This window comes from Pholcus phalangioides, unplaced genomic scaffold (assembly GCF_987345545.1).
Source record: "Pholcus phalangioides strain wild (caught in Gottingen) unplaced genomic scaffold, Ppha-v1.0 ptg000014l_1, whole genome shotgun sequence".
In the NCBI taxonomy this organism is placed as follows: Eukaryota; Metazoa; Arthropoda; class Arachnida; order Araneae; family Pholcidae; genus Pholcus; species Pholcus phalangioides.
This window is the reverse complement of record NW_028301607.1, coordinates 1,738,574-1,759,236: the sequence shown is the minus strand read 5'-3', so window position 1 is coordinate 1,759,236 and position 20,663 is coordinate 1,738,574. Positions and strand designations below refer to the sequence as shown.

The 20,663-nt window shown below is 40.7% G+C and overlaps 1 protein-coding gene across 1 annotated transcript; it reads left to right on the top strand.

The window, feature by feature from the left end:
* The first annotated feature begins 3,425 nt into the window (after positions 1–3,425).
* Positions 3,426–9,511, top strand: LOC149077904 (sodium/calcium exchanger Calx-like). Its single transcript, XM_089242080.1, has 6 exons — positions 3,426–3,438; positions 3,692–3,775; positions 4,857–5,024; positions 8,156–8,497; positions 8,611–8,952; positions 9,456–9,511. Exons 1-6 carry the CDS (start codon positions 3,426–3,428, stop codon positions 9,509–9,511), a joined length of 1,005 nt encoding a protein of 334 aa, XP_089098206.1.
* Positions 9,512–20,663: the final 11,152 nt, after the last annotated feature.

Genomic DNA, 20,663 nt, shown 5'->3' with positions numbered 1-20,663 from the left:
TTTTTAAGTTTATAGACTGAATATCGAGTAAAATATACTTGTAGGTATCGAGGGAACCACCAAAAATATTCAAGTGCTAGGGTCTTCAAACGTCATAATCCGGCCCTGAGTGATACGGCCCGTACGTGGATAACGTTGTTTAATAAAAGTATTTTTTTTAAGTTTAAAAAAATTAACATATTAAAATTTTAAAAAATAACAAATATTTAAAATAATATTTCAAATATTTATAGATTTTACATAATTTTAAAAATTTAAAAAGAAAAATATTAAAATTTTTAAATTAAATTTAAAAGTTATTAAAGTATGTAGTCAATTAAATATTCGCAATGAACAGAACGGCTTATAATTTTGGTCCCGTCAGTGGCCGTTGTTGGCAGGTTTTATTGTATAAAATTGTGAAATATGGACAAAAGGCAGTTAAAGTTGCTATATCTCCATCTCAGAAGGAAACGGAGGGATAGACGTATGTAGGTACATTATATTAATGAACAGGGACCTTCATATGGTGTTTTTAAGGGTATTTATGGCAAATAATTAAAAAAATTCCGTGAAAAATCACCTTCAAAAAGTAGCCAAAGATGCGGACGAATTCGCTCCGCATCCGCATCGTGTGAATAGCTCCGAATAAACCTATTGTCGAAACTTCTATGTGCGGATGCGGAGCCCGCACTTAGGTTTTGACACATGCGGACGACGTCCGGACCCGCATGAACATTTCCTAGGTGCGGAGATTTTTCGGCTCGTCTGAAAGGCTCAGTACATTCCAATTGTTAAAACTTCTTCCGGACCCGCGTCCGCATCCGCTCCGTGTGAAAGCCCTCTAAAGTGGTTTAGCAAGGAACCGTCGCTGAAAGGCTTAGAATGTTTAACGAATATGTAGCTGATTTCATTGTATGTAGAGACACCACTGCGTCGTTTTTTGAGTTAAATTCCTTCACACTTTTTAATAACAAAATTTTTCTGAATCTTTCATGGCCACCACCGCCAGACCAGAACATGGCTCCCACTCTGTCCCAATTCTTTTCATGGCCGGACTTCAATGAGTTACAAGCGAATTCTGGACTATTAAGCAATGGCCTAAGGCAGCGGTTCTCAACCTTTTCTGACTCGCGGAGCCCTTTTCAGTGAATAATTTCTATTATTTATATGGCGGTACAATTTGGGCGTCTTTTTTTTTTTTGTTTCTTTACCAAATTTATTGATTTATTTTATTATTCTCGAGTGGCCGCGAAGCCCCTGGGAAGTACACACGCATCCCCAAGAGCTCCGCGGAACACCGGTTGAGAATCGCTTTCCTAAGTGCCGCTGTGGTGGTTATAGTGACGGACTCGCGATGCGAGGATCCGGGTTCGAACCCCACAGTGGTGGTCGGCTGAAGTTGGTTTTCTGTGATTCCCAACTTCAAGGCGCAAATGCGAGCCGATCTCCCCGTTAAAAATTCTCGCCACAGAGAGCAACAGCCCTACAACGATAAATCATTCAATCATAACACTTCACTCATAGTTAGAGAAACTGGTGGCAGATGGCAGCACTACACATAACAAGCATTACAGAAAAACAAAAAACTTCACATCAGGTTTCACTACACGTACACGCACATTCCCGCATGTGCCGATTCGTTGGGGGTTCCGCTGGGGGGGGGGGGTGGGCGGGGTGCAGCCCCCTGCTTTCAGAAATTTCATCTCATCGCCCTTCAATTCCAGCTATGTGTATAACCCATAGAATCCTATACTATACCCAAAACTGCTACCGCTCTTCTGGACCCTTCCATCGTCCCCAGGGGACGATATTGCTCACTTTGTGAAACATTGAGATATAGACAAGGAAACAAATATTTTCTGGATTTTATGCCTAGGTGAACCCGGAAAGAGAAGCCACATGGTCTCCAACAACGAACCGAGGCCCTCTTGCATTCCGAACAAACATTCTGGATGTCAGAATGTCTGTCTGCCATCTACACCACTGGAAACCGGACATCCTTATTTCACGCACTGTGGCATAAGGTGCTGAATTAGAGGCATTAGTAGTCTCTTTATTTTGACAAATGGCTCCCTAGGTGGGACGGTTGAGATAGAGATTGATAGAGGCAACATATCAAAGGAAACATATTTTCTGTTTAAAGTATATAGTAGCGGTAGTAAATAAAGTACAGTACTGGAGTAAAGTAAATAAGGAAGGTTGGGCCGTGTCTCCAGTGGTGTAGATGGCAGCATACCCGCCCGTAGTGCAAGAAGGCCTGTGTTCGAGTCTCGGCGGAGGCCATATGACTTTTCATTCCGAGTTCACCTGGGCGTAAATACAGTCGAATCCTATTTGAACGAATAACCGAATGTACCGTTACAGAGAAAATCTCGTTTTAAGGAACACTTTTCCAATCCTCCAGATAAGTTCACATACAAGCAACACAAAAAACCTGGAATTCCTTTATAACGAAATTTCGTTATAACGAAGTGATTTCTCCTTTCTCTTGGAGTTCGTTATAACGGGATTCGACTGTACATCGCAGGTTCGTCGTGACGGGCCTCGATGGGTTTGTGTGTGTCTTTCTTTCCCCACCATGGCTCACACCCGTTGGGGTAACTAGCTTATATCCCCTCCCCCGCCGTAAGAACAGACTTGAGGAGGGGGGGCATGGTTGATTTTTTGATTTCGCATAAAATCCTGAACATACCTGTTTTCTTTGTATGTTGGACTGAGGAAATAAAGCCCTATCTCTCTCTCTCTCTGCAACTGATATAGACATTTCCAAACACAACTTGAAAAAGGCATCATTTCGGAGGGATTTATCGTTACATCCAGTATCTTTGTAGCAAGGTGTCTCACTGTATACAATTCTTTGTATTTCTTTATAAATTTTTTAAATATTTACGAACTTACAGGACACCCTGTACAACAACCCTTGACAATACCTACATTATAAAATGAATCGAACCAGTCAAATAACAGGATGAAAAAAAAAATGATTTTGAAAAATGTGGTGTCATATTCTGTATAAAATTGCCATGAAGGACATCACGAAATTTATTTTTTTTTCCCTGAATGCACGCTATAGTTATGATGTCACACACACACACACAGAGAGAGAGAGAGCCTGCAATCGTATATTGCAAGAATTGAATACGTTACAAATCGTGAATCCGATTTTCAAAAAATCAAATAAATCACGTACGTACAACGCGTACGTAAACGTTCAAATTTTTATTTTCATTGTAATTTCCAGTTCCGATTGAAATTCTTCGAAAATTGATCCCAAATACGATAAAAAAAAAAGAATAAAAATCCACAAAAAGAGAAATTTTTATAACGTGACACCTCGGAATATCCAAACCGTAGCAATTTTTCATTACTTTTTTATTTTTTTTGAAGGGAAATTTTTACAATAAATATTGATCGCAGTTTGCCGTTTGGACGTGGGCTGTGCGATGTTGCGCTCTGGTAAGTCTAGAACATTTTGTTGTTGTTGTTTCGTGTTCGGAACATCGGAACTCCATTAAGATAATTGAATGAAATGTTCAGAATTTTATCTTTTAAGGATTCTCTTTGATCCTTCTCTAGTCTCTGCTTTTCTTATATACGGATGGAAAATTTCTCAGAAATGATGTGAACCCTTTTATCGATAATTAGTGTGCATTTATGATAGAAATATTTCTAGTGATGTTTCTTGTGTATATGGAAATGTTCGTTTCAGGTAATTTCAAGAGTGTTGTCCTGATCGGTCATTTGGTTGTTGTTTTGGTGGTGTTGTTGGGTCAAGTCTCATCATTGAGTGCAGGTAATGTTCGTGAAGGAATTTATCATTGATTTAGTTTTGCTGTATATATATATATATATATATGTTACGGTAGATATGATAAATATGGGTTATAATACATAATAATCGAATGTTGTGCATACTTATCAATCGTCATGTTGTTCGATAAATATCACTTTTACTGGTGAATATGCATAACACTCAAGCGTCGCTGGTAACTTTGATAAATACTGAAAACACAGGGCCATAACTAGGGTGGGGACAACCGGGGAACTGCTCCTCTGCCCCAATGGGGGGGGGGAGCACCCCACAAAATTTAAATTTATTTTAAAATAGCTCTTTCAAGATTATAACTCTTTCATAATAACTCTTTCAAGAGGATCTTCAAGGAAAAGTCTGTCCGCCTTCGAAAGGTACACTACGACCCTGTGAAAACATTATCACTTTTATCGGTGATAATGTATGCATAATACCTAAGTGTCGTTGGTAAATTTTTTATTAACACTGAAAACATTATCACTTTTACCGGTGATTATGCTTAACTACCAAGTACCATTGGTACATTTGATAAATACTTGAAATTTATTGCCTTTATCTGTGATTAGCATAATAACCTAGTGTAATTTATGAATTTAAAAATATGAAAAAAAAATTACAAATAAGTCTATAATGTGTGATAAATATAGTCGAACACCGATATACTGTAAAGATAACAAGTTCCACGATCGTACCCAGATATACTGATACAATACATGTAAGAATTATCATGCATAGTATATCATATAGTACGATTTATCATGTTTACCAACGACGCGATGCTTGGGTATAATGCATAATCGCTGGTAAAAAATAATAATTTTTCAATATGTACTTATTAAATTTACCAACGACACTTGGGTACTATGCATAGTCACCGGTAAAAGGGATAAATTTGGGGAAATTTATCGAACTTACCAAAATGCTTGGTAAGTATGCATAATAATCGGTTAATATGTATAATAACCGCATTTCTCACATTATATAACACTCACATATATATATACTTGCATATATACACACCATAATTATTCATGAAGGTTTACGTGCTTATGTTCCGTTGCAGTATGCAAAACGAATGAGGAATACAGGACATGCGGTCCCAGCTGCCCGATGAACTGCGATTCTCTGGGTACGACTGTCTGCTGCGAGGTTAAATGCACCGCTGGTTGTTTCTGTAGAGATGGTTTCATCCGGGGACCAGATCAGTATTGTATACCGGTAGACCAGTGTCGTAAGTGTGCGATTTACTTTCCACTATCAATTTTGATTTCACGAGATATATTTGAGAATCCGCGTGAGTTATTCTATTGACGTGAACCTTCTAACAATTCGACGAGGGGCTCCTGGCCAGGTTGAAATACCAGGCTGACTTACCCGCCATCTTGGCGTGAAATTCGCCGTCAGTGTTATTGCTACATCAGCCGCTGTTCCCTATCCTATCCCGCTTTTTCTTTAACGTCGATTTGAACCACTGTTTTTCCCGGAACAAGATGCAGGGTTGCTGTAAATCGAACTTTACGAACTTTTACGAACTCTCCCTTGAGTTTTCTATCTAATTTTATGCTGAAATTGCTTGTTTAATTCGAACTTTTTTCGAAATTTTTGGATAATTCGAAGATGGAAGGAAAAAAAATCATAATTTTTATACGAGCAAATTTATTTTTCAAAATTTCTACAAGAAGCCAAAATTTGCTTTTCTCGATGAAGTTGCTAAAAAAACACATTTTTAAAGACTAATAAAGGTTTAAAAATTCTGTTTATTTTTGGTACTTAATTCCCATTTTAACAGCAGCTAAGATCAATCATTATAATTAGAAATTATCAAAATTTAGGAAACAGTTTCGTAACCGATGATAAAATTTTAACACCCGATAACTATTATTTTACGTGAATTTAATGAATAAATGAAATTTTTTAGTAATTTTATACAGATCCAGGGTGGATTAAAATTGGATATAATTCGAACTGTTTTCATTTGACTTTGGACTTCGAATTAACCGAGTTCGGCTGTATTTAACATCCATATTTTTCATGGGCATCTGTTTTCAGCCGACCTCACCATCGCCACAGTGGTGGTCGGCTGAAGTTGGTTGTTCTGTGGTTCCCAACTTCAAGGCGCGAATGCGAGCCGATCTCCCCTTTAAAAAGTCTCGCCACAGAGAGCAACAGACCTACGAACAGTGCAAATTTAATTCAATCATAACAAATAATTAACTTCACTTCTGAAATATAGATGGCGGCACTGAAAATCAAAATACAACACTACATACGCACTCAGACTGTTAGGTACACACACAGTTGCACTTCCGGCACAACTCACTAGGTAGTAAATCGCCCATAGATGGTGATAGAACTAAGTTGCGCTCGATTTGAAAGAAAGAAAGAAAAAAAGCCAGCTCTTGTTTTGAAATTTGTTTGGTGTGGCCTATGTTGTTTGTATTTGTACAGGTGGTGCGGCCATCTTTCTGACATATTTTGAAGTGAAAACGGCAGGTGCCTGAATTTTCGTGATATTTAAGTATCCTGTTGAAGGTGTGCTTGTCTCTCTCTGCGAAGAAACTTTTCCAAATGGAAGACCGGCTCGCATTTACGAGTTTTTTTTTTCACGATCTGTGATATGGATGGTCCTTTACTGCTCTGTAGATATGTGCCGGGAACCACGGATAATCAAATTAAAATTTTGTTCAATTGGGTCACCTTTTCCTGTTGAACAGCGATTTCAAACTATTAGTGGAATCTTTGAAGTACGTGGTTCTGAAATTTCCTTTTAACTACAACTTTTTGCACTTAATTTTCAATAGTTTTTCCTTGTAGAGCCCCTGATAATGTCGAGAGAAACCCCCGTTTAAGAAACTCCCACGCAAGACTAACATTGTTCCGTAACACTTCTCACATCGAAAGCACTGCTGAGCAGTCCTTACAGACACAAACATTTTGGCCACGTTGTTTTCATATAATGTAAATAAACCTTTTATATAAAAATATATAACTTTAATTTCAAGTAAATAGCAATACAATCCAGATATTTTTCTACAAACTAATTGTTATTTAATAATTTTTTTAATAAAAATTGATAATTACTGTGTCTGCAAATAATTTTTTGACTTTTTTAAAATATTTGTGAAAGCAAATTGGTTTTTATGAATTGGACTCGTTAGATGGCGCATCCGCTTTAACAAATTCATCGCGTTATCTATCAAAATATTGTTCTGCTCTCTGTCTTCAATCTTCTCGCTTTCTGTCTTCGTGAGATTCGAGTTATCTTTATATTATACGTACAGTCAGGGTCGTCGTCTCTGGATGAATAGTATTTCATGGTCAATAGATTGCTGCTCAATGTATGTCTAAGTATTCACTCGATGTTTCTTTGATTTCATTATATTGCAAACAGCAAATGTATTCTGCAACAAAAGTACACCTCCGGGACATCAGAATCCATTTATGCATCGGTTCGACTTTGAGTGGGCATTCATGCTGGGATTTTCGATATCTCAATGACTTGCGAAGCGGGAAGAAGGGGGATGTCCGATCCTTCAATTGTCAATGCCATGCTGGGATTGGTCACCAGGTGCTGATACTATCGGAACCGAACAATCAGACGAAATGGTTTATTGAACGGTTAATCCCTTAAAAACTCAATCAGTCTCTGTAGACAGTGACTAATCCCAGCTCTATAATCTGCACGACATAAGCGACGCATAGAAATGGACTTGGAAAATCGTATACCAAAGAAGCTGTTCCACATTTTTATGAACCGAATACATCTGATGATGTAAATCTCTGAGAGAAAACGTATTACGAGAACTAAAGTAACCGATGGATTGGGATTCCTGGAATCTCTGGGGCTTGCATCGTGTGCGCTGTATGTCAGAGCTGAGCAACCAGAAAGTTACAATCTGTCACGTCCAATTCTGTAACCGGCAGTCGACAAGGTGATCCTAAGAATCCGACATGCTGTCGAAAGCGTAAGATTCCACAATGAGGGAGCAGCAAGTAATGTAACAATTTACTGTAACAGCAAGTAATGCAACAATTTACTGTAACAGCAAGTAATGTAACAATTTACTGTAACAGCAAGTAATGTCACACTTTACTGTCTGCTAATGGTCTGCTCATTACTGCAAGTAATGTAACACTTTACTGTCTGCTAATAGCCATTCTTGCAGTAATACCCATTTTCATCTGATTGGTGGCAGTGTCAGCTTTCTCTCTCTCTCTCTCTGTCCACAATCTCTTCCTGTCGAATTCTCTAAATGTCGTAGGTTTAATTATAACCAGCCTATATCTATAAAACTCATTCGTCTAAACTGAGTAAATGATACATATTTATGGAGGCCACGTCGTATCTTGCATATTTTGCAGCTAAACCAGGAACAGTGCAGTTTATGGATATGAATCCGATGGTTCCCGAGAGCATTGGAGTCGTCCGAGCCAGGATTGTGAGGTTGGATGGCACCAAAGGTGTCGTCAGCTTACGTTGGCAAGCGCGCGACGTCACCGCTGTAGCAAATCAGGACTACATGGCTCCAGGAGGGACGGTGGTTTTACAGAACGGACAGACTGAGAGTTTCATAGAGTTTACGATAATTGACGACACGTTACGAGAACCGAGCGAGACTTTCGCTATTGAACTGTTTGGCCCGTCGACGGGACTTGCCATCGGAGAGCAGGCTTCGCTGACCGTCACCATCTTAGACAATGATGGTAAGTAGTCATGAAGATTTCAGGGGTAAGATTATGGCTTCTCCAGACCGAAATTGTCCCGTGATTGAAAATGTCTATTATGATCTAACATGATGTCGTTTCTATCAATCAAGCTAAACCAGGCATTCTAGAAATACAACCACCTTCTCTGGAGGTCGTCGAGTCCGTCGGCACTTTAACATTAGAGGTTGTCAGGAGCGGAGGCACCGATGGCCGAGTGACGGTGTTCTGGAAGACGTCGGACTTGACTGCCACGGCAGGTAGTGACTACGAGGCATCGATGGCGGAACTCGTTTTCGAGGATGGACAGTCCAGGAACACCATAAACGTGAGGATCGTGGACGACACCATACGGGAGCCAAACGAGGCATTTAGGCTGTCGCTCTACGGACCGACTGGGGGTGCCGTTCTTGGACCGAACTTCGTCTCTACCGTCACCATAGTCGACAACGATAGTAAGTAATTTTGCATTGTTGATTATTGTTAATTAATCCAAATGTGAGACAGGTTTGGTTAACAACACAAGTCATCTAGTTTTAAGACCGTTTCGGATGTTCATCGATATGTTTTTCGGGATCACCCGTATCGAGCGAGGCATTCTTCTAGACTAAACACAAAATGCGAGACAAACTAGAGGAAAATATATTTAGATTTGTTTGACGAAATTCATCTCTGCCTTCACAGGGACATCCCCGTGAGAGCAGAGATGAATTTTCCTTTCCTGAAACATCGATATCTCCTTATATAGCTAGTTTCCTGTATCTGTCATATATCAATTATTTTTGGGTCTACAGGTAGCTGTCGTTAATGCATCCAAACACTCAGACCCACCACTATGGGCATACGGTTGGATCTGAAGATCGACAATTGCAAGAGCAACCCTACCCAGCAGGAGAGGCTGAGTGAAGATGCTTCTTGCATCTTTATGTAAATTTAATTTTTGTTCAATTTTTTAAAGAACACTGGTACACCCTTGGTACAAAAGTGGTCCAGGTCATTAGACTACCCGCCTAATTTCTTCTTCCATTCTACTCAAAGCTTCAATTCTCTATCCCTCAGGGCATTACAAGGTTTATATCGCCCTAAAGGTACGCTCCGTAAGATTCATGCTATATTTACATCTAAACTACTGGACATCTTTGCAGTAGCTCAGATATAAATACAATATGAATTGTACATAGCTCTCGTTAAGACAAATCCAAAGCTACCACTCTCGCTCCTTGTCCGGTCTGGGCACCAGCCTCGCGGCCCCGCTTTCGTAACGAAATTGTTTTCCGCTATATCTCGGGAGGTTCGCAACACAAGTAAAAGCTAATGATGTCGTCTGAGAGGCATTTTTTGAGGCAAATCCAACGATGCTGCTACTGTGTGTTTTAATACCTCTTTCGGTCTGGGCACCAGACACGCATCCCGCATTAGGAACGAAATTGTTTTACGCTATACATCGATAAGTTCGCAATTCAAATAGACAACATTAGCATCGTCTGTAAGTTATTCCCACGACAAATCCAATGATACCAATTGCATTATGTCAGTACCTACTTCACAAAGAACTTGAAACTTGCGGCCGTGTCCATGACACAGCCTAACAAAATTTTTTTATACCAAACTATGTCAAAAACGTTGTTTATTGTTGGTCCCATATTGGACAAGAAACCGGGGGGGGGGGGGGTCCGAAGGATTATTTTCATTCAGTACCACTGCATGAATGACACATTTTGGGTTGTGAAATTGTGATACATTCAGTTTTTTATGATAAACAAACTTAAAAAAAATTGTATATTTTGGATTTTATGAGAGGTTGGAGTTGAAATTGAAAATCCGAGGCTACAGGGGTCCGCAGAGCATTGGCTTGAACCACCAAGGGGGTCACATTGCATTGGTCTTCACTGCAGGGACTCAACGATATCAAAACGGTTGGGAAACATTGTTGTAGGGGCTAAGAAATAGCTGGATGCCTTTGATGTCAAACGGGGTGTTACCAAGTGTTATACCACTCCAGGGTCCCGTAAATTGGTGAATAGTTTAAAAATTCATAATAATTGAAAGAATGGGTTATATTTAGATAATTTAGTTTTTCAAGGGCACTTTCTAAAATTAAATCACTGGAAATATGCAAAATAAAGTCCTATGAAATACAGGGTGTACGAGTAACAGCTCATGTTTGATTTTTCTGTGGCATTTAAAGTTTGCATCGGGGATAAAGCACTATCGGTGAAGTTGTTTTTCCTTAACCGGATGAAGTTTTACGAACATTTTAGGCAGAAGAGCTTGGAGAAAGCTTCAAGAAGCAAAGATTTGTTTCCGTGCAGCTTCCTCTATTGACAAAAATTTGAATTTTTCTGTATAAACTATAAAATCCCTTTTTGAGAGAATAACTTTTTTGCAAATCGCATTCAAATCTACCGATTCCTACAAATTTTATGAATTTTTAAAATATTTACACGAGTTTCTAAGACACCTTGGGTTTGGAGAATAAGGAGCAGATACCACTACTCAAATAATGAATTCTGCGTCAATTCCGCATCTTTCATTCACCTAAAATATAAAATGCTCCTGCATATATTTTTCTAAATACGTACAGAGGAATTTAGCGAATGCCGTTATAGCAAAAATCTCATTTTGACTAACACTTTTCTGATTTCCCCAAAATACGTCTACATAGGAACAAAGCAAAAAACCGGGAATTAATTTATAACGAAATTTCGTTGTAACGAAGTGATGTTTCAGGTCAGGAGTTCGTTATAACGGGATTCGACTGTATTTCGCCCCGCTGATTCTGTTCTGCCGTTTCAAGGAAGATCGGTCAGTTTAACTTTATTTGGAATACTCAGCAAATCCCACAAACTCAACTGAAAAACGGGACGCGTAGATTCAGCCTTGGCCAATTTTTTTTTCTGTCAAGAAGACTAAACGGACTACTTCTCGACTCTCAGGATGTTCAGGCTTGTAGTGGGGAATCCTCACGTGGGGATACTGTTGTTGCCTAGATACCGGAATACTCAGCATCCGGTCGCCACTCAGACTTGGATACTAGAGTATTGGTGACCAACCTTCTTTCTGATTTGTTCGCACGCGCGTGATTGCTCACGACTGAAAATACTTCCGGGCACACGGAGATCCGGCATCTCAGAATAAATTCAGTATTCAAGATATACAGAAGACTGGATGTTGTGAAGATATTTATTATTTTAGATGTTAATTTTTTAAGGAAGGAAAAAACTCATCTCTGCCTCTACCGGGAGTCGAACCCGGGTCCCTTTTCAGTATTATTGCAAGCAAACTTTTTTTTTCAGTCAGGTGTGAATACGTTTGTGCAAAGCAACAAAAGATTCACGCATATGGAGGAAAAAAGTTAGAGGGCACGTTGTTGGGGTGACTAGGAAACCTGCAAGAGACCCGTGGACTGGTGACTCAACGTGTCAGCCTCATCTGTACTTCAATATCGAGGCTGCAGAAATACAAATACAAATACAAATACAACGCCACAACAGGCAAAATGCCCAACGAGGTGGCTGATAAAAAGATGCCCATAAAAATATGGTTGTCATATGTTTCAAAAATACAGCAACCCAATTAAAAATGCAATTAACACAAATTACAAACACTATATACACATGATAAAATATTATACAATGCCCATAAAGAATACTTATGGTTGTCTTATTCTAAGAATGGATAGCTTCTAGATTTACCCCAACATGTTTATCGTATTTCTTTTTAAACGTGTCAATTGTGTTACAATTTACTACCTCCGGCGGTAAGCTATTCCATTTGTTAACAACCCTATTGGAGAAAAATTCCCTGCGACACCATAACCTTGCATTGTCCCTCACCAATCGATACTGGTGTCCCCTTGTAAAAGCAGTCGATTGGCGGTGTACTAAAAGTTCATGGTCCATCCTATCCATCCCATTGAAAATTTTGAACACTTCGATCATATCTCCTCGACACCTGCGTTCATCCAATGTAAACATATTCAAAAAATGAAGTCTCTCTTCATAACTCAAGCCCTGTGTGCCAATAAGGACACGCGTAGCTCTTCTCTGCACCCCTTCAACCAAGTCTATGTCCCTCTGTAGGTATGGTCTCCAAAACCTTACAGCATACTCCAGTCCAGGACGAACTAAGCCTCGAAAAAGCGGAAGAATGACTTTAGGAGAACGCGAAGAGACCTTTTTGAAAATGAGACCAAGCATTCTATTCGCTTTTTTGACAACCGCTGAACAATGTTCAGAAAACTTAAGTCGCTCGTCAATGAGAATTCCCAAATCGGTGACTCTAGTTGCATCCGGGATAGTGACACCATTCAACTCGTAAGAGAACCGTGGGTTGTTCGAACCAAAATGAGCGACCATGCACTTATCTACGCTAAACGTCATGCTCCATTCATTTGCCCATGCTGCAATCTTGTTTAAGTTGGTCTGGAGCAACTCCCTATCGCTTTCATTTCCGATTACCCCCATTAGCTTCACATCATCTGCGAATTTGCTAGTAATTCCATCGATACCCTGATCGAGTTTGTCGATAAAAAGTGAAAAAAGTATGGGGCCAAGGACACTTCCCTGAGGAACTCCACTTGTGACGTCTGTCCAACAAGAGAATTCCCCGTTCACCATAACTCGTTGCGACCTATCTCTTAACCACGATTCTATCCAATTCAGCAAGTTGCCCCCTATTCCAATCTCGTGTAAACGCTTCAAGAGTTTGCCATGTTGGACCCGATCGAATGCCTTCTGGAAATCAAGGTAAACAACGTCGACATTTTTGCTCTTACCCAAAGCCTTAGTCACGTAATCATAGAAGCAAAGGAGGTTAGTTACACATGACTTCCCCTTCCTGAACCCATGCTGATTATCCGACAATACATTATTCTCGTCTATCCACTTCACAAACTGCCTTTTGATGATAATTTCCAAAATTTTCGAGAGGGAGCTCGTCAAACTCACTGGACGATAATTAGACACCACTTCTCTACTACCCTTCTTAAATATCGGAACAAGGTTAGCCAGTTTCCAATCTCCCGGGACGATACCCTCAGCAACACTACTCCTGTATATCTGTGCGACTGGCCCCAACAATTCATTAGCACCTTCCCTGAGAACCCTGGGATAGATATCATCTGGTCCTGGTGCTTTGCTTGCACATACATTTCTTAGAAGATTTAGGACCTCCACGTCTTCCACTTGAATATCGTTGAGCGTTTTATTACCCCATGCAACACCCGTATATCGAATATCATTATCTCCATTAAAAACCGACGCGAAAAAGTCATTGAAAGCACTACACATGCCTACATTGCTCTCTACTTTTGAGCCCCCTATCGAGAGGGGGCCAACTGTCCCCTTACATCCATTATTGAAAAAATGATTTTGGGTCAGAGCCAATGTTATCTGCCAACCTAGATTCAACTTGCTTTTTACTATCCCTTATCGCTTTCTTCAACAGTCTTCTTTTATCAGTAAACAATGATAGGTCACCTCGTCCACTTTTATACTCTCTGAATGCTCTTTTCTTTTCAAGATAAAGGTTCCGCACGCTATCCGTGAACCATAGAGGGAGTGATGTACAAACACGCTTTTTTCGAACAAAGGGTATGACGTCGTGCAAAACAGAGGACTTCGTACTAAATTCTTCCCATTGACTTACCACCCCTACTGATTCCAACCGGTCTTTGAAAACTTCCGCTAACCTTCTTCGCAAAACATCAAAGTTAGTTCTCCGAAAACAAGGAACCAGTCTTTTGTTATCAACCTTACCCGAGGAAAAGTTACAGTGAAATCTGACGATACGATGATCACTGGAAGAAAACTCTTCCCCCACCGAAACATGTTCAACAAGATCCTCAGAACTAGTAAGAACTAAATCCAAAATAGCAGTACCCCTAGTGGCTTCTGATACATGCTGATACAAAAAATTTTCGAGCACCAACTTAAGAAAGTCTCTTTCATACTGATTTCCAGATGAAAGGTTCTCCCAATCAATACCCGGGTAATTGAAATCCCCTAGTATGAGAACCCTCTTTCGCTTACACATGTAGGAAATTTCATCATGCATTTTGGCGATATAGTTTTGATCCCTATTCGGTGGATTGTAACAAACCCCAACAATAAGCTTATGACGTCTTTTGTTCTCAAGTTCAACCCATATGGTTTCAATATCACTTCTCTGTACGTTACACTCTCTAGCCTTCAAACATGATTTCACGTATATCAACACTCCACCCCCTTTCCTATCAGATCTATTTCTCAAAAAAGTATCGTATCCGGAGATGTGTAAGAAAGATTCATCCCCATCGTTTGCCCAAGATTCTGTAATGGCTATAAGATCCAAGTCCTCCACAACTATCATAGTTTCTAAAAAATCTTTCTTGTTACCCAAGCTCCTGGCATTTATTAACACACATTTTAATTTGCCCGGTGATTTAGTGTCAATCGAGAAGCCATCCAAGTCAGAGGTGGGTAATTCCCCGTCAGTACTGTTGTGATTATCATTAACTAACCCGCATTCCCGACTACGTGGTCTGGGAGTAAAAAACCTGACCTAAGACTATCGTAAACCTCCCAGACCCCTCTCTTATTTAGATGGATCCCATCCGAACGAAGCCACCTATCGGTAAATGCGGGAAGCTCCAAGAACGTGACCCCAAGTGAGGAGCAAATGTCCTTCAGGCCTATATTGAATTGGTGGATCCTACTCCTATATCCCCTACTACCCCTTGGCAGCACTGGAATCACTGCCACATCTGAACCCCCCTCCCTAGCGGATAATAGTAAATCCCGGTATTCTGACAGAGACTCACTAATATTCGCTCCTACCTGATTTGTTCCCACCCACAGAATCACCCGCAAGGGCAACTTTCGGCGATGAAAAACGTCTCGAACGTTGCCAATCTTCCCCCCAGGAAGACAACAGCGCTCGAAACCCCGAAAATCCCTACACACTCGGTTCCCAAGTTCCCTAACCATAGAATCGCCGATGATTAAACCCCTATCATTATCCCCCTCTACCTCATCCACGACCACCCATTCGCCCTCTAAAATGTCGTTGTTCGTGGAGATTGCTTCTTCATCAACAGGTGGCTCGACGACCAGAGGGTCCGTTATAACCGGGCCCTCTAGCACCCTAACTTTTTCCCGTAAAGCTTCGACCTCGAGTTCCAGCCTTTTTCTATCCAAGCACCCTTTACAATTGAAACTATCAGCTACTATACCCCTAGACCAGGGAAACCTCCCGTCGCAAGCTCTACACAACACTAGTCGAGGTCGAGGCATACTAACACTATTGCTAAAGCTAGATAATAATAATAATACTTAACAATACGAAAATGAGAAACGTTAACTGGAAATTAAAATAATGTAAAATACATTACTATGCAAAATATACGTAAGAGATTATACGAAAAAATTACGTAAAGTAGAATGCTCAGCACTAAATCACGAAGAATAAAATAAATATGTATATAAAGAATACAACACCCTCTAAAAAAAGTATTAAGCTACGAAGTACAATTTATACTTAGTAGACAATAATTCTTTATATTCTTGCGAAGGTGGTAAACTTATTGGTGGATAGCTTTGAGTAGCGCTGTGACAACAAGCAACTTGATTCGTTCAGTATTCAAGTCTCTTGGTCTGACCAAGTGCTGCAGTGGTAAGATGTTCATCTTCCACCGAGAAGGTCACCGTCAGGATCTACTGGTTCGATCCTGGAAAAGACTCAGACTGTGTTAGGCACACATACACAATTACACTTCCGGCGCAACTCACTAGGTAGTAAATCGCCTATAGATGGTGATAGACCTGAGTTGTGCTCGGTTTGAAAGAAAGTATACAGATCACACTTAGATTCTTTTGCTGGAGTTTGAAACAAATTGAATATCTGTGTTGTCCCAATTTATAAAAATAATAATAATTAAAACTGCATGGGAAATAACTTTCCTGGAGACTCTGTCTAGTAATAGAGACTTGTAGAGCTGCTGAACTCCTTCAGTCTAATTAGAGGCAAATACCGAATTATTTCAGTGTAGTCTATTGAGGAGTGGTGGGGGGGGGAGGGGTTTAACTGCCAGACAAACCAGAAATTTCAGTTTTGCTCTATGTTCTACTTTGTAATGAAACCAAAGTTTAAATGTTATCGAAATTCTGTGAAATGTGAACTTCAGTCTTGTTTAACTGGAGGGGGGGGGGGGTTGGATTTTCTCTTTCCCAGTTATTGGTGAGACCATGAACTCTTCCGTCTACGGGGTTATGAACTGAAGAGCCAAAAAAACTGGTACAGGCATGCGTATGCAAATAAAGAGATATGAAACCAATCAGAACACGGCGCTGCGGTCGACAACGACTATATAACACAACAAGTGTCTGGCATAGTTGTCAGATCGGTTACTGCTGCTGCAATGGCAGGTTATCGAGATTTAAGTGAGTTTGAACGTGGTGTTATAGTCGGCGCACGAGAGATGGGACATAGCATCTCCGAGGTAGCGATGAAATTTGGATTTTCACGTACGACCATTTCACGAGTGTACCGTGAATATCGGGAATCCGGTAAAAAATTAAATCTACGACATCGCTGCGGCCGGAAAGAGATCATGCAAGAACGGGACGACTGACGAGAATCATTAAACGTGACAGACGTGCAACCCTTCCGCAAATTGCTGCAGATTCCAATGCTGGGCCATCAACAAGTGTCAGCGTGCGAACCATTCAACGAAACATCATCGATATGGGCTTTCGGAGCCGAAGGCCCGCTCGTGTACCCTTGATGACTGCACGACACAAAGCTTTACGTCTCGCCTGGGCCCTACAACACCGACATTGGACTGTTGAGGACTGGAAACACGTTGCGTGGTCTGACGAGTCTCGGTTCCAATTGCTTCGAGCTGATGGACGTGTACGGGTATGGAGACAACCTCATGAATCCATGTCAACAGGGGACTGTTCAAGCTGGTGGAGGCTCTGTGATGGTATGGGGCGTGTGCAGTTGGCGTGATATGGGACCCCTGATACGTCTAGATACGACTCTGACAGGTACGTAAGCATCCTGTCTGATTACCTGCACCCATTCATGTCCATTGTGCATTCCGACGGACTTGGACAATTTCAGCAGGACAATGCGACACCCCCACACGTCCAGAATTGCTACAAAGTGGCTCCAGGAACACTCTTCTGACTTTAGACACTTCCGCTGGCCACCTAAATCCCCAGACATGTACTATATTGAACATATCTGGGATGCCTTGCAACGTGCTGTTCAGAAGAGATCTCCACCTCCTCTTACTCCTACGGATTTATGGACAGCCCTGCAGGATTCATAGTGCCAATTACCTCCAGCACTACTTCAGACATTAGTCGAGTCCATGCCACGCCGTGTTGCGGCACTTCTGCGGGCTCGCGGGGGCCCTACACGATATTAGGCAGGTGTACCAGTTTTTTTTGGCTCTTCAGTATATTATAGAAATTTCGTTCTGCTCTTCTTGAACATACATATGTTATGGCAAATGTGACACATCCGGTTATTCTATGTATAACAACCGATAATTATGCATAATCACCGAATATATTGGTAATTTTGATAAATTTCTCTAAATTTATTGCTTTTACCGGTGACTGTGCATAATACTCAATCGTCGTTGGTAAATAAAATGAATGCTAAAATGATTATCACAACTTTTACCGGTGATTATGCATAATGCCCAAGCGTCGTTGGTAAACATGATAAATCGTACTGAATTCATGACATTCCTTTCGTATTGCTCAGTATGATAAATCGGTCTCATTGTCGTGATGAGATTTATTATTTAGATTTCCGTACTTGTATCAGCCACAGTCACTTTGAACCCGATATAATGAACTCGGATTTAACGAATTTTATCCAACATCCCCGAAATAACTCCTATATTCTTGTTTGACGAATTCTGAAGTCGAACCTCGGTATAACGAACTCGTATTTTACTGATTTTTCGATCGTACCCCTAATGTAATGTACTCAAATTTCACTTCCGTACCTAGATATTGCGAACTTTTATTTAACAAATTATTTCACTTTAACGAATGTTTACAAGTTCTCATTTAACAGATTCACGCGGGAACAGGATTATATAAAATCCTCAATTTGTGAACTTCATTGAATATGAGTCCGTTATATCGGGTGTCCGACTACAATTACATAAACGGATTATGCATAATCACAGGTAAAAGTGAGTTATTTTCGAATTTATAAACTTTGCCAACGACGCTTGTGTACCATGCATAATCACCGATGAAAGTGGTTATCAAACTCACCTGTTATCAAACCTACCGAGCCAATCATGCATAATAACCGGTTTATCAAATTTATTTCAACTTATTTAAATTAGAATAAGTTGAAGCATTGCAAGAAAGCATTGATGATTGAAATTGATTTGATTCTGTTGGTTTTATGATGATATTATATGAATCACATTTCAGCTCAACCTCTCGAACTACAGTATAGTATACTCTAATTGGTCTTTCGACTCCACCTATAGGTAATCCGGGATTCTTAAAGTTCGACAAAGATGCATACACCGTTTCCGAAAGTATAGGTACAGCGACGTTCACGGTCATTCGAACAGGTGGAGCCGACGGCGTGATCAGAGTTCAGTGGAGCACCCAGGATGGTACCGCGGTTTCCGGGATGGACTACGTGTCGGTTAATAACGTTATCGTCTTCCAGGACGGCGAGACTCGGAAAGTGGTTACGGTCACCATCATTGATGATAACGTGAGGGAACCTGATGAGGACTTCCGATTAAAGCTGTTCGATCCGTCTGGAGGTGCTGTTCTTGCGAGCACTGAATACGTGCGGGTCGTTATACAGGACAATGACAGTAAGTGCTTTCATTAGATATCAAAGAGTCTTTGTAAACTATTATTTGGTGGGATTGTTGATTAGCGCGGTTCGCGATTTGATGTAATATTTTGCTCAATCAACAGTAAACGGTTACATCAACGCGTCGCCTTACCTGTGGGGGGGCATCCGACATTCATTACCTTGCCGAAACGGCCATGTCTTACCATCCAGCGAGCCGGAACCACACGTCAAGGTCAACCAACATGACATCCAGCATGGAAACCTTGAGAATATCACTTCTCATACGAACAAGGGTTTCCTTTAAGGAATGTCAGAGGTTTTTGCCTTGGCGCAGCTGGCGACAAACCAGGGGAGAGCTATTACCTTCCCTTATGTCAGCGGTCCTGTCAAGAGGAAATCCGCATGACGCGACACGAAGCTAGCAAACTGCCGCGAAGGCTGCGCGCTGTTGGTCCCACCGGACCACACGGTTCCTGAAGATTCCCGAGATATGCCGGGCGTGTGGTGGCATTTAAGAAGATAGTGGAACGGATCCTGCTCAATCAACAATGAAGAAATTAGTAGTATTGTCAATTTTGTTCACCAGTGCCGCTGCCATTGCCCCGAGTGGCGCAGTGGTAAGATGCTCGTTTGCCACTATTAAGGATACCATCAGGTTCGCAGGTTCAATCCCAGGGAAGAACATAGTTAACAAGTTCTTTCCTTTCTGAACCTAAGGTGATCACCGACAGATGGCGACTTGATGTCAGGCCCAAGTCTATCGGTAGTAAATTGTTGTATGATGATATGACAGTTGGTGAGCGCAGACGAGTATTCACGGGGGGGGGGGTGCTTAGCGGACTATAACTCAATTCGGAAAAATATTAGGGGCTGCAAATTTGGGGAATGAGTAGTAAAGAAAATAATTAGAATGGGGTAAGCGCGTGAAAAAGTGTTTTAATCCATAAATGGTAAAGCCATAGGCCTGCCTCTGCCATTTGAGCGGGACACCAAGTCAGTGAATGACCAAACGAGTGAACTATAGGATTTGCAAACATGTGTGTGAACAAAAGAGAGGCCAATAGAGCAAAGAGTCAGTGAATGTCCCAAAGAATGACCTAGAGAGCAAGGGACGAGGTCAGTGATTGACCAAAAAAGAATGACATAAAGAGTGTCTGAGCATGAGAGTGACCTGGAGGTCAAAAGACCAGGTCAATAAGAGATGTGCAACCTATATGTAATATTTTTATTTATTATTCTGAAGATATTTAATAAAATTTCCAGACTCACCCATTCTCCAGGAACGCTTCGATATCTCAATGAGATGGGAAGCGGGGTGTGTTTGATTTTCAAA